The sequence below is a fragment of the Vidua chalybeata genome, chromosome 10 (assembly GCF_026979565.1).
Source record: "Vidua chalybeata isolate OUT-0048 chromosome 10, bVidCha1 merged haplotype, whole genome shotgun sequence".
Taxonomy (NCBI): Eukaryota; Metazoa; Chordata; class Aves; order Passeriformes; family Viduidae; genus Vidua; species Vidua chalybeata.
In genome coordinates, this window is record NC_071539.1 from 19,916,092 (window position 1) to 19,928,431 (window position 12,340).

The window sequence follows — 12,340 nt, forward strand, 5'->3', positions numbered from 1 at the left end:
TTAGTGCACCAGTGTAGAGCAATAAGGCTGGGCACAAATATACCCCAAATCCACAGACAACTACCAGCTACCTCAGAATAGCTGACATTTCTGGGGAGCTTGTAAATATATTTTATAGACCAACTAACTTAAAATATCTTACTATCTATACAATTACTTCCAAGTTTGTGGACGTCACATGGAAACAAGTGTTCAGAGGGTTCGGGGGAAAAAAATCTCAAGCTGATGGAGATTTTTAAGCCACTTAAAGAAAAGGAAAATTGTATGAAAAGTCTGGTGGAAAAGAAGGGAAAAAAAAAAAAAAAAAGACTTGTATGGCAGGCTGATCCAGGCTGATCTCTTCTTCCAGAAAGAGTTTTGCATTTGCTATACTCACTTTCTCCACATGGACACAAAGGAGTGCACAGAGACACGTCCTGTCCTCTCTCCCCCAGATGCACTGAACAGAGGTGCTTTCCAGTAGAGTGGGCAGCCACAGATCTGTAAGGAAAAAGCAGGGCAAGGAGGAATACAAGAGCAGTCCCAAGAGGAACCTGCTCATTTACACACCAGATTCATCACTGAGACTTGATTTCCCTTGTGTAAAGTGGTAATGGCTTTCTGACTCACCTGTGTGCCATTTACTGCATGCCAAGGTTGAGAACTCACACACAACTTTCTACTTTGTCGTGTGCCTTTTCAAGTGGCTGAAAAACACTCCTCTCAGGCTAGGAAAAGGATCTGGACTACTCAAGCTCTGAACTGTCTAGCACAATTCCCTAGGAAGTGGAATGGAGAGATAGGCACCTCCTTCCAGAAGGACACTCACCCCAGCTACATCCCCCACCCACCCTAAAAGAGGAGGGCCTATTCTCCTATGGGATAACCTGTCACAGGCAGCGAGGGAAACTCAAGTCTAATTACAGATAATTAATGACTAAATGCCTAAAGGTGAAGTAAATCCCACTCTGCAATTTTCAGTGCAGTGCCTTTCACCCAGCATTATTTCCAATACTGCAAGATCTCAGCAGGAGAACACAAAAATGAAAGCACACATGGGAAGGATTGATTCCAGTCAAAGGACTCCCTGACCAGCACTTTTGAACCAGCCTCTGCAGAAGCTGCTGGCTCTCAATGGCAGTCCATGAAAGCTTGGAGAGAGCACGTTGCTCAGTTTACAGTGCCAGAGATTCATTCAGGGCAAGCTGATCATCCAGGATGTGTGTGATAAATGCTGGTTTTAGATCAGCAGCACTGTGAACTGCAGCTGAGGGAGAGAGAAAGAGAAGGGACCATCTTGTGTGCTCCCACACAAGTGCTGTGTGCTGTCCCCTGAAGGCAGAACTCATCACCAGCTGTACCACCTGCCCTGTGGGTACTGAACATGCACAGCTCAGGGGCTGGGGGTCACTGGACATTTCCCCCTTCTACATCCACAGAGCTGGAAGTTGGAAGCTGCTTCCTCACACAACACTGTAATAGCACCTACAGCTCATGCTAGCTGAGCAGGACAGCTACAAAAAGCCACAAAAAGGGCAGCTGATACTACCTGAAACCACAGAAGCAGAGAAGGTTTTGCCTCTGAGTTTCTCAATCTTCTGAGCAGAAATATGAAGGAATGGAGAAAGAAAAACGCAATTTGTATTTGCTATGAAATCTTAGCAAACTGCTTCATAAATCAAAGCAAGAACAAACACATATCTGATGTGACAATCAGCAAACTGAACTCATTTTTGTTTACTATTATCTAAATCTAAACAAAAAAACTTCAGATCAAAAGGAAACTGGTTCTTTTTTCCTCCTACAACAGCTGTGAGATAGACTGAAACTAAAACAAAGTATCTCTCCCAAAATTAAAAACCCAAAGAATAGATTCACAGAATCATTAAGGTTGGAAAAGACCTCCAAGACTATCAGTGGTTACCTTGGCAATTTTCCCCATTTCACAGATGTTTGCTTTCCCATCTTCAAACTCTGTAAAGGCCTCTTCAATCCTGGCAATGATTTCTTCATGGTTAGTGCAGACATTTGGGAGTCCTTTAGGGAAGTAGAAACGTGGAATGTTTATGGGCACAGGGGTACTGATGGTGGCTTTATTCACAGGCAGAGGAGTGCAAGTGCTAACCACAGGCTGCAGGGGGGCTGGGGATGAAGTTCCTGCCTTCTTTTCTTGTTTGCTTTGAACCTGAAAATACAATGAATAACAAACACATTTTAACACCATGGTACATGGAGCAGGAAAAAACAGTTTGTGCTTCCAGTGATTAAGAGGAAAATAAAAGCCCACCAACAATTAAATTATGGCACAGGGATAAAAACACATCTTAAATAGACAATTTAAATTTTCTGCATTATTAACCAGTACGAATTTAGGATGTCACACCTGCTTTTATGCTATTTCTAAGCATTTTACATATGTAGCTGTGGCTCATGATTTCCTATTGAGTCACTCTGCAACTCAGTGAGACCACAGATAAGGACAATGCTATTTCCTCTCATGCTGGACTTGGTCTTGTCATTCTGCCCCATGAACAACAAAGTATCTGCTCTTCAGTATTTCCCCTCTGAACCAGAGCACCCACCCACACAAACAGCTTGCCTGAAGTATGAGCAAGGCTACATTCAAACAAGGACATTTTCCATCCATTGGGAATATAATTAGCTTTGCCAAAGCACTGCTTCAGAAATAAATTAAGAAAATATTTTCAGGACTTCCTTCCCCACTTCAACTAGCCTTTTATTTTGTGCCCAACTTAAACAGACCCAGACCTAATTTTGTGAAAGGTACTAAGCACTGGTCAATCAATTTTTTCATCAGGAATTAGGAGCAGCCAGCAGAGTGTCATTAGGCACTCACATTATGTCTTTTCCTCACTCCTCTCCTAGCTGCAACAAATATATGGCTGATATGGTGGTCCCCACTGGATCCCCTCCCCAGTGAATCTCCAGTTCTAGCTCTACATCACAGGCAGCATTTGTATTTAAGTACACAATGAGACCCTAAAGCAGGGAATTTTTCAGACATGGGAGGGAACATTTTTAAAACTTTGATAAGTAACTACAGTATAAGCTACAAAATCAGCTGCTGGAATGTGGAAGGATGAGGAATTCCCTGCTTCCCCCAGGGAGACACTCCTTCCTGGGAAAAGGCAACAGGCTTTCCCACTGCACAATGGTTCCAATGCAAGACTTTTATTAATATAACAACATATGTGATAAGGCACAGAAGGCAACAGTCAAGTAAATACAGCTGTGACTTTCAGTTTGTTTATTCTAACTGTTTCAAAACAAAATGGTTTCAGGATAAAGCAGCCAAGTCTGAGTCCACTAAATGCAGAAGAATGTATATGATGAACTGACTTTACTACATTATTTTCTTTAAACTTGGAGCTTTTTTTCGTAACACACACTGAACCTCCCAACTTAGCCACAGATTTACTTGCAATGAGGTAAAGAAGTGAGAATTGTAAAGGCTTCTTTAAGCACTACTTTTACCTGGAGTTTATAATATTTTATAACCCATTCATCAGAGACCCATGAAAGAAGAGAGAGAAGGATTTTTCTCCTCTTCACTCCTCTGCTTCATGGCTCTTTCTTTAAATGTTTCTTCTCCCAAATGCTGTCCCGTTTCAGGAGCAGGAACACCGGCACACACATCCCACCAGCCAGAACAAACTTTTTTCCTTAACTGCTCTGTTAAACCTGGAGCTTGGGGTTCTTCAAGTTGTCTTCTCCTCTGTCTTGCTACACAGAAAAAGCTGGAGGTCATTTTCAGTCTTCAATATTTCTAACAATACCAGTATTCAGAGTTTGAACAGCTCTCTCTTTGGAGAGCCAGCCTGATCACCAACACCTGTTCTCCCTCCTGTCATCCTTGACTGTTCCTCCTCAGACACTGCACATCTTTGTGTCTGCTCCTGAGTGACGCTGGAGCTCAGAGGGGGCCAGGGAGTTCCTGGGGCTCATGAGGGCTGGAGGACAGTGAGCATCAGCCCTGGTCACTCTGTCCCACAGTAGGACAACGCAGGTGATCTGAGGTGGTGGCAGAGGTGAAGGTGGGGAGAGCTGGACACTCACTTTGGGAGCACGGTTCACTGGCTTAAATAAAAGACAACCCTTCTCCCAGCTTCCTCCTGCCCTTTCCTCAGCAGAGCAGCAAAAGCAAAGCCCAGACCAAGTGAATGTGTGTGGGGAGGGAGCACCTGGCCCCAGTTCAGGGATCACACAAATCACCACTTCTGCTTCTACCATCTGCTCTCACCCTGCCTGCCCTGCCCTGCCAGGGGCTTCTCCAGCCAGGACCCAGCTCTGCTCAGGAGTTTTCCCTTTCTGGATCCCAGCAGACGGGAAGTCCCCGCCGGTCTCTCACAGCACCATATTCATACAAACAATGCAAAGCTGGAACAGATCTCGAGGTGCCAACTGCAGCCACTTGACTTCTATAATAGGACTTCACATCAGTTTGCTCGAGGCCACTTCTCATAAACAGGTTTATTGCTCCCTAATCTCTTCAGGATACACAGGCACTCCCGGCTGCCAGCACTGGGAGGAACGAAGAGAAATGACTCAAACTTAACAAAAAATTCCACAAACCAGGACGTTCTTTCAAAAGACACTGACTCTTCACTGTAACAACACATCCCCTTCCCTTACAGTACAAGGGAATGCTAAAATTGTATTTTTGTTTTCTTGGAAACTGAAGAGAAGTCCTCAAGTAGAGCACAACAGCACGGGGCCATCTTTGAACTTTGTCTTCTTCCTTCTCATATAAGAAATGAGCTGTTTATGACACAAAGAAAAAAAAAGTAGCAACTAGTCCTTGAGGATTTTGTTCCCTAGAACAACCTTACAAATTAATACTCTGGGATGGGTATAACCAAATGCAAACCACTGTGGGGACAAGAAGAAGTTAATTACAACTTTTTGGGAAAAAAATTTAAGAAAGTGGTATGACGGGAAATTCTGTGGAAATTCCTTGGAAATAAACAGTTTCTTATTGCAAAAAATTAGCCTTAAATGCTGTTTGCCTAGCAGGACACAATTCTCCAACAGGGTTGTGCATTTTCAGAGAGGACAACTAAGAAAGGAAATGACAAATACTCTAATAAATCTCTCAGCTTTGTTACAGTAATTAAGAGATAAACTTTTTTTCCTTTCTTTTCTCAAGAGTAAGGTGAGATTAAAGGCCATTTTTAAATGCCACTCTGTCGCATTCTATAATTCACTCTAACTAAAATCTGTCTATCCACTATATCACCTTTTGCCAGCCATACAATTTATTTACAGACAGACAAAAATAGTGACATCTGTGTTATAAATAAACCAGACAGAACTACAGCCTCATTGTAGCTACACAAACAAAGCACAGACTAAACCTCTGCCATTCCAGCCTGTCTCCCAGGGATGTGCCAGTCCCAGCAGAAAACTCCATGGAAGGAAGCAGTATCACACAAAGTGCTCAAATTCTTTCTACTCCTTCCTCCTGGTCCCAGGCTCCAACAGGGTCCTAGATAATACATTTACCAGTTTCTTGCTTTATTTCCAAACGGGATATTGTAATCCTCTTTTCTAGGGTACAGTGACTCAGCCTGGGTTCTCGCAGTCCACAATGCTGACTTAATGTCTCCTTTCATTTTTCATAGTTCCTGCCTTCCTGAAATCTGATGGTACCTGGACACAAGCCATCCTCAGAGCTCATCAGCTCTCCAGCACTGGTTTGTATCTCTCGCCCGAGACTTTCTCTTCCTTTCCCTCCCTGAAGCCCTCTCCCATCAATGAACCTTCCTGCTGCCTCTTTCTTACCTATTTCTAAGGACAGCAAGAACAAAGGCTCATCTGCACATGGCTCCAAACATCACAGAGCTATGAGAAAATGCATTTCTGGAGAGAATATTTTCTTCTATTAAACAAACTCCAGAAACAAAGCCCAATCACAGCAAAACAAAAATGAGAACAAACTCTACCTAAGCAACTCAGAAACCCAAAAGGATTTAGGTGGGAGTAGACACAGTGTAAGGTTGGATCAAGTTCCTCATGGCCTTCCCCAATCGAGTTTTGCAAACAGAGGCATCACACACCTCCACTGCCAAGTGTGCCTCTAGACCTTGGACATGGCCCTCAGCACCAGCTCAGGCTGAGAACACACTGGCTGAGCAACAGCCCTGCAGAACAGGGCTGGTGGAGGGGACACTGCACACAGGCTGAGCACGAGCCTGCAGCGAGGGCTGATTACAAATAAGGCCAATGATGTCCTGGACTGCCTTAGGAGTAAGGCCAGGAAGTTTTTATCTCCATCTGACAGGAGTGAGGCTGCATCTGGGTTCCTGGGACCAGTTTTGGGCCTTCACTTCAAAAAAATGATGGGAAGAGATCAGCCAGAGACGTGAAGGAGGGAAATCAGAAAGCTGGGACAAGGATCAGGCAAGCAGGAGACACTGAGGGCTAGCCCTGGCTAGCTAGGGGAAGGGGAAGCCAAGGGATGGGCTAAACACAGCCTGCAGCTCTTGGAGGTGCAGTTACAGTGACAATGGAACCAAAGTGCAGCTTGGGAGGGTTAGGCTGGAGGACACTGAGGGAAGTACAGCTTGCGAGAGGTCACCAAGAGGGGCTGGGCAAATCCCTATCCTTAGGGAAAGCCAGTGCTGATGTGACCCAGTGTTAGAAATAGTATTCCTACAAGTGAGTTGTTGGGCTAGAGACCTCCCTTCTTCCCAACACTGCTATGGGAGGCTCTCTGATCCATCCATAAACAGCTCTGCAAAAGATAAGCACAAGAACTGAAATTTCCAGCTCTTGAGATAGAAGTTTACCAGCACCCTTCTTCCCCGCTTTCCTGGCCAACATCTGTGTGTTCCACAAAGCAAAGAGGTGTTCATTCACCTCTCTGCTCCCTGTCACCACCTTATCACCTTTCCACCTGCCAGCACTTTTGTTTTCTTAGTGGGCCTAGTTATCTCTACTTTGAGTTCATCCCAAGCCCCAGGTATAGCCCACCCCACAAGGCATAAAATTTAATTACACCTCACTGCTGCCACGTGGGAGAACCCCTATCCCTGCCCTCCACCTCCAGAGATCCATTGTCACTCTGGGAAGAGATTTAACCCACGTGGAAAGGCAGCAAACAGACTTGGCTTTGTTGCTGGATGATGTGCTATGAATTATGGCAGCTCACAGAAAGACCTGTGGGGCCCAGGACAAGAGAAGGCTCACACACGGTGAGGAGGCAGCAAGAAAAGAAGAAAAAGACCCTCTTTTTTGAACACTGCAGTATTTCACTTGCCTTGAACTGGCAGCCCCAGAACAATATTTCCCAATGCATTCAGCAGAGAAATTGTTCCTGCTTCAGACCAGGCAGAGGGCTCGTGGACCAAAGCCTCATCCGTTTTTCCAGCTGTTTTACCCGGAGGTCTCATCCCTCCCTGCAAACCCTACCCCGGTTATATCCTTAGTGACCAGACTAACTCTGGAGAGGGAATTTAGCTGTGCTGCGGTTCCTGACACGGCTCTGCCCCGCCCAAGCCATTACTGCACATTATTACCTCATCCAATTCTCCCCCAGGGAGTGAAAAACACACGTTCCAGAGATTAACCTCTGAGATGTACTTTAACCTGTCAGCAGAACGCATGAAAAAATGTGCCATAATATGTTTTGGAGCAATTTTAATGCTGTTTCTTAGGAAACAGCTGCACTGCTCCTAATCTCAATTTTTTAACGTCCTCACAGGGTCACCCATTATTTAAATATAGATAAAGCTCAAGATGGGCCAATCTCAGCAAATTGTGAACCCTCTAAATCTGGAGTGACTACATGTCCATTTGGTGTCCTAGCACATCCAATCTTTTGTCAGTTGTTCCAGAGAGCGAGTACAGCAGCTGGGATTTACCAAAAGCACACAGTTGTGATACAATTTCCATGTCTATGGCTACACCTCTGTGATATTCAGGGTCTTATCCGGACTAAATTATTCCATTATCTCCTTCAGTCACAACCCAGAGAGGGTAGGAAACAGCACAAAGAAGCACCTTGAGATGGTAAAATCATAAAAACCAAAGCCAGGTGGGCTGGTCTGCACAGATTTATAAAGTTCACAGCAGACAGCAGAACCGTGTGGTTCTTCCAACATGCAACAACAAACATTCAGAGCAATCACACAAAAAATCTCACAGAAAATATGTAAGTCTTACAATACTTCTCCCCATTATTAAATCACTACTCTTGCTGTTAATTTCTCCCCTTGTTTACAAAGACATTTTAACTCTGCAATCTAAGCCTGGAAGGTTTATTTTTAAACCTGCTGGTATCTAGCTGCAAATAACTTTCTGCAAATAGACACGCCTAGAGGGGACACAGATTGATTCTCTGATCCAATAAAAAAATAAAATTAAAAAAAAAAAAAAAAAGAAATGCCAAGTGTCCAAACCTGGGCCTGCTGGAAGGCCTTGAGCCGCCTCTTGAATCGAGATGGAAGAACAAAGTCACAGCCCTTGGCAAGGAAAGCTAGCTCCCCTCCCAGATCTGGGTCCCTCCGCAGAGAACTCTCCTTGATCATCATCCTGGGCAGCTCCTAAGCAGATGTTGACCTTTCCAGAAGGGGCACGGGCACTCTGGAGGAGACCACGTCAAGACCAGCACGTTGCTTTCTTGGGTTTGATTTTTTACAGGCAAAAAAATGACAAATGGCTTCAACACATTATGTCTTCTCTCTCTTCACAAGGACAACATCTAGCAATTTTATCTCACTCCTGAAGCCAGAGTTCCCTACTTGAACCAATATTCAAAGTGTCTTTCAGTACCACCAGGATCTTCTGCCTTCTTGTAATACTTTAATTGAGAAACATGATCTACAAGTGAATCTATTTCCCTGCTGGCTACATGACAGACAATCTGTCCTTGGCTTGTAATAGGCCAGGGGTGACATGAGAAAGGAAGCACCCACCACCACTACCAAGAGCTCTAAAATTAGATGCCCTGCAGAAGTGGCTAAATATACCATCTTCCCCAATAGTTTCTACTTTGTGTGCTCCAGTGCTGAGACCTGAGGGGCACCTCTGGGTCAGTCAGGCTCAGCTAGAGTTAAACCAGGCTCAGCCAAGGGCCCTGCCTGTGGGATGGCAGTGGTTTGAGGTCCCTGCTGCTGAGGTGATGAAGCACAGGAGCAGCATTAGTTGCCACTCTCAACTGAAGGCTGTAATTTTCAAAAAACATAATTTTTTCCTTCTTGCTGGAAAAAGCAAATCATGTAGTTCCTTTAATGCCAAGCAAGCACATAAGGACAATCTTGAATAATAAGCTCAGTCATTCCCAAGCAGCTCTTAAGAAAACAGCTTCCTAAAGACATCAAAATGCATCATTCTTGTTATTCACTTTCCCCATAACTCTCATGAGGCAAAGGCAAAGCAATTCTCACGGGACAATAGTCTACTTTTTCTCTGCACAACTTGGAGCAAGCAGACTTCAAACCCTTGCTCTTTGTCTAGGCTTGTTAGAAGTGTGTTCTCCTTCTCTTATCATGAGAATGGTGCTGAACAAGGGCCTAAATCCAATTCTTCCCACACAAGAGAGTCCTATGGAGTGCTTCCCCTACATGACTGTAAAGCGTGAGCCGCTCTGCCAGGATGCTAAGTTCAGTAACACAGAAAAACACCCAATTTTGAGCTAGCAGGGCTTGCTCTCATCAAGGTATTGCATTTGAAATGCACAGATCTCAGTGAGGCTCACAACAGAAAGCTTTTATTGGACATGTGCCTCTGATGTCTTTTCCTGGGCTCCTGTAGAAAGCCCCAAGTTAACATGAAGTCCAAATGAGTACAAAGCCTAACAGAGTTGCACAAAGAGGATGGGGATGAAAAAATAACGTCCAAAAAGGAAAAGGCAGGCAGGAATGTTTGAAGAGGAACTGCCACAAAATAAAGGGTACAGAGATCTATATGCAACACATTTGGAACAAATTTGTTTTTTCTTACTCTGACAATTTTTTCCTAAACATTAAGGCAACACCTAAAGAGTCCATGAGGCTGCACTGTACAGGGAGTGCTGCAGATCTCATGCAGCAGCATGTCAGGAGGTGATTTATTGTAAATCATCTGTGGCAAGTGATGGATTACTTCATGTTCTGCTTACAGCCTGCAGAGGAAATTAAGCCCAAGGAACCTCTCTGACCTCCAGCTGCATCCAGATCAGCTACAGAGACCTTTGACAGACGTGTGCATTAAAGAGACACACTAATCTAGCAGCCACTAGTTCCTACTTTAAAAAACCAGCACAGCCAAATATTTTTCATGCTCAAATTAACGAGTCACAAAGGATCTCAGAAGTTTGGGAGGTTTTCACTGATAACCTGAAAAAATGCAAGTAATCCAGAGGCAAGGCTCACTGTGAGTGTATTCCAATGTCTTGGAATAGGTTTCTAGCATGCTGCTTCCTGTCCTCAAAATACACAAGGTGAGTATAAATAAAAATATAAATACACAGTACTATGAGAAATCGACAGTAAGAGAATCTTGTTTCAACACCTTCAAAGTCAGCTGGACAAAACCCTCAGCAGAAAAGTCTGGTCTCAACAGCCAGACCCAGTGCACAAACCACAAACCCAGAAATCCCTCCTTGCTGTAGCTGACCCAGGTTAAAGGTGAGAGATTCCAGATTGCCTGTAAATTGCCTTTCATTCTGAGATACTTTAGATTCACTTAGACTTGTTTTTATTTCAGTAACTGTTACAACAGAAAAAAAAGCCCATAGTTATTCACTATTTGTGTTGAGAAGTAATGAATAATTGATGTTTGAAAGGAGCACAGATTGTGTGTATAGCTTAAGTGACAGATATTATCAATATCTGATCAAAACAATTTTTAACATATGTAAGATGAGAGTTGATTTTCCAGAGAGTTTTACATTATATTTTAGGCACATTTTGAGAATATAGAATTATTTCAGAACAAAAAGTTACTGTGACATTGTAGAAGCCACTTTTTACAATTAATCACCCCATACAAGATCCTTGAAGAGAATATCATTATATTTGCAAAACAAAAACGTGAACAAAATTATGAAAGGGGCAGAATTACAAAGTTGCAAGGTCAACTTTGACTTTCTATGATTCAGAAACAGTTAATTCCGCTCAGAGCCTTCTTAGGGCCCCCTGATTTAAGCACACAACACAGACATTTTGATACAAAAAAGCAGAGTGTGTGGCCTTTAAATGGTGGTTCAGGACACAGGAAATTAAGAACCTTCTGAGAATCCCAGAAACATCAGTCATTCAGGAGAGGCAGGATTAAACAGACACTACCTAGAGCCCACCCAGAGGAAATGTGCAAACAGGGAACAGCCTCTGGATACTTCACTCAAGGCTCTACCACCTGAGATATAGCATGGTTATAAAGGTGGTCTCATCAACCCCACAAACCCCCTGCTCCCAGACCCACAGTCCCTGGCCAGAAATGGTTGGATCACTCATCTGACATCAGCCTGAGCTATTCCACTTGCTAAGATGGCAGAAAAAAAAAAGTTAGTTAGGTTTAACTTATATACAAGCACCATAGTCAGGATAAAGAGGGTTTCAGAACAATACAATAGGAAGTAGAGGCATGGAGGAGAGAGAAATGGGAAGCAGAACTGCTCTTTCTGGCTCACTACAACACAAGTAATCCTTTTGAGGAGATACCCAAGAGCAGAGGGACAAAAACCAAAAGGGTCTCTTTGTATCAAAGCCCAGCCCTGACCTCTGCTCCCAAAATTATTCATAAACTTTATTCAACAGCTCTTAAAATACAACACATGAGCAAAACATGCAGAGCCTGCACCACACACACTGGATTCTGAAAACAGAAGGACCGTGTTGCTTAGAGATTTTTCTAGGCTTCTTTCACTAGAGCACCACTCCAAGCATTAGGTGAATTTACTTTGTCAAATCAGCCAACCTCTACAGGTGGCAGATCAAGGATACAGACAGGTTACAGTCAAAAACATCCACCATTGACTCCTCCAAGGACTTTGCATATGACATTTTACTCAAAGGCAGCATTCTTTACCTTCCAACACACGCCAACACCCAGCATTTCTGCAGGTCAGCTCAGAGCATCCCAACAGCCCCATTTCCACCTTCTTCATTGCTTCCTGGTTCCAGTCTCCCCCAGTTCCCTCAAACCTGCTGGTCAATCCAGCCCTCCTCACTACAGACAAAAATACAGACAAGTACTAGGGGGCTTACTGATCTCTAAAAGGCAACTGCATTCTTCTCACTGAACTATTTCTTTCAAAACCAACATACTAAAAAATCAGCTTAAGACAGGCACAGAGAACAGGAAATCCCAAAACAAATAGTTCAGAGGTTTAGAGATAAGCAACGGAAAACTGGATCTC

General features: G+C 43.7%; 1 protein-coding gene across 1 annotated transcript in view; it reads right to left on the reverse strand.

The window, feature by feature from the left end:
- The window catches only part of PPP2R3A (protein phosphatase 2 regulatory subunit B''alpha), a 52,987-nt gene that overhangs the window by 24,060 nt on the left and 16,587 nt on the right, over positions 1 to 12,340 (reverse strand). Inside the window, exons 3-4 of the mRNA XM_053951651.1 lie at positions 1,904 to 2,164; positions 377 to 480 (exon numbers count right to left, since the gene is read on the reverse strand). Coding sequence (XP_053807626.1) covers positions 377 to 480; positions 1,904 to 2,164 — 365 coding nt within the window. The remainder of the gene's footprint in view (positions 1 to 376; positions 481 to 1,903; positions 2,165 to 12,340) is intronic.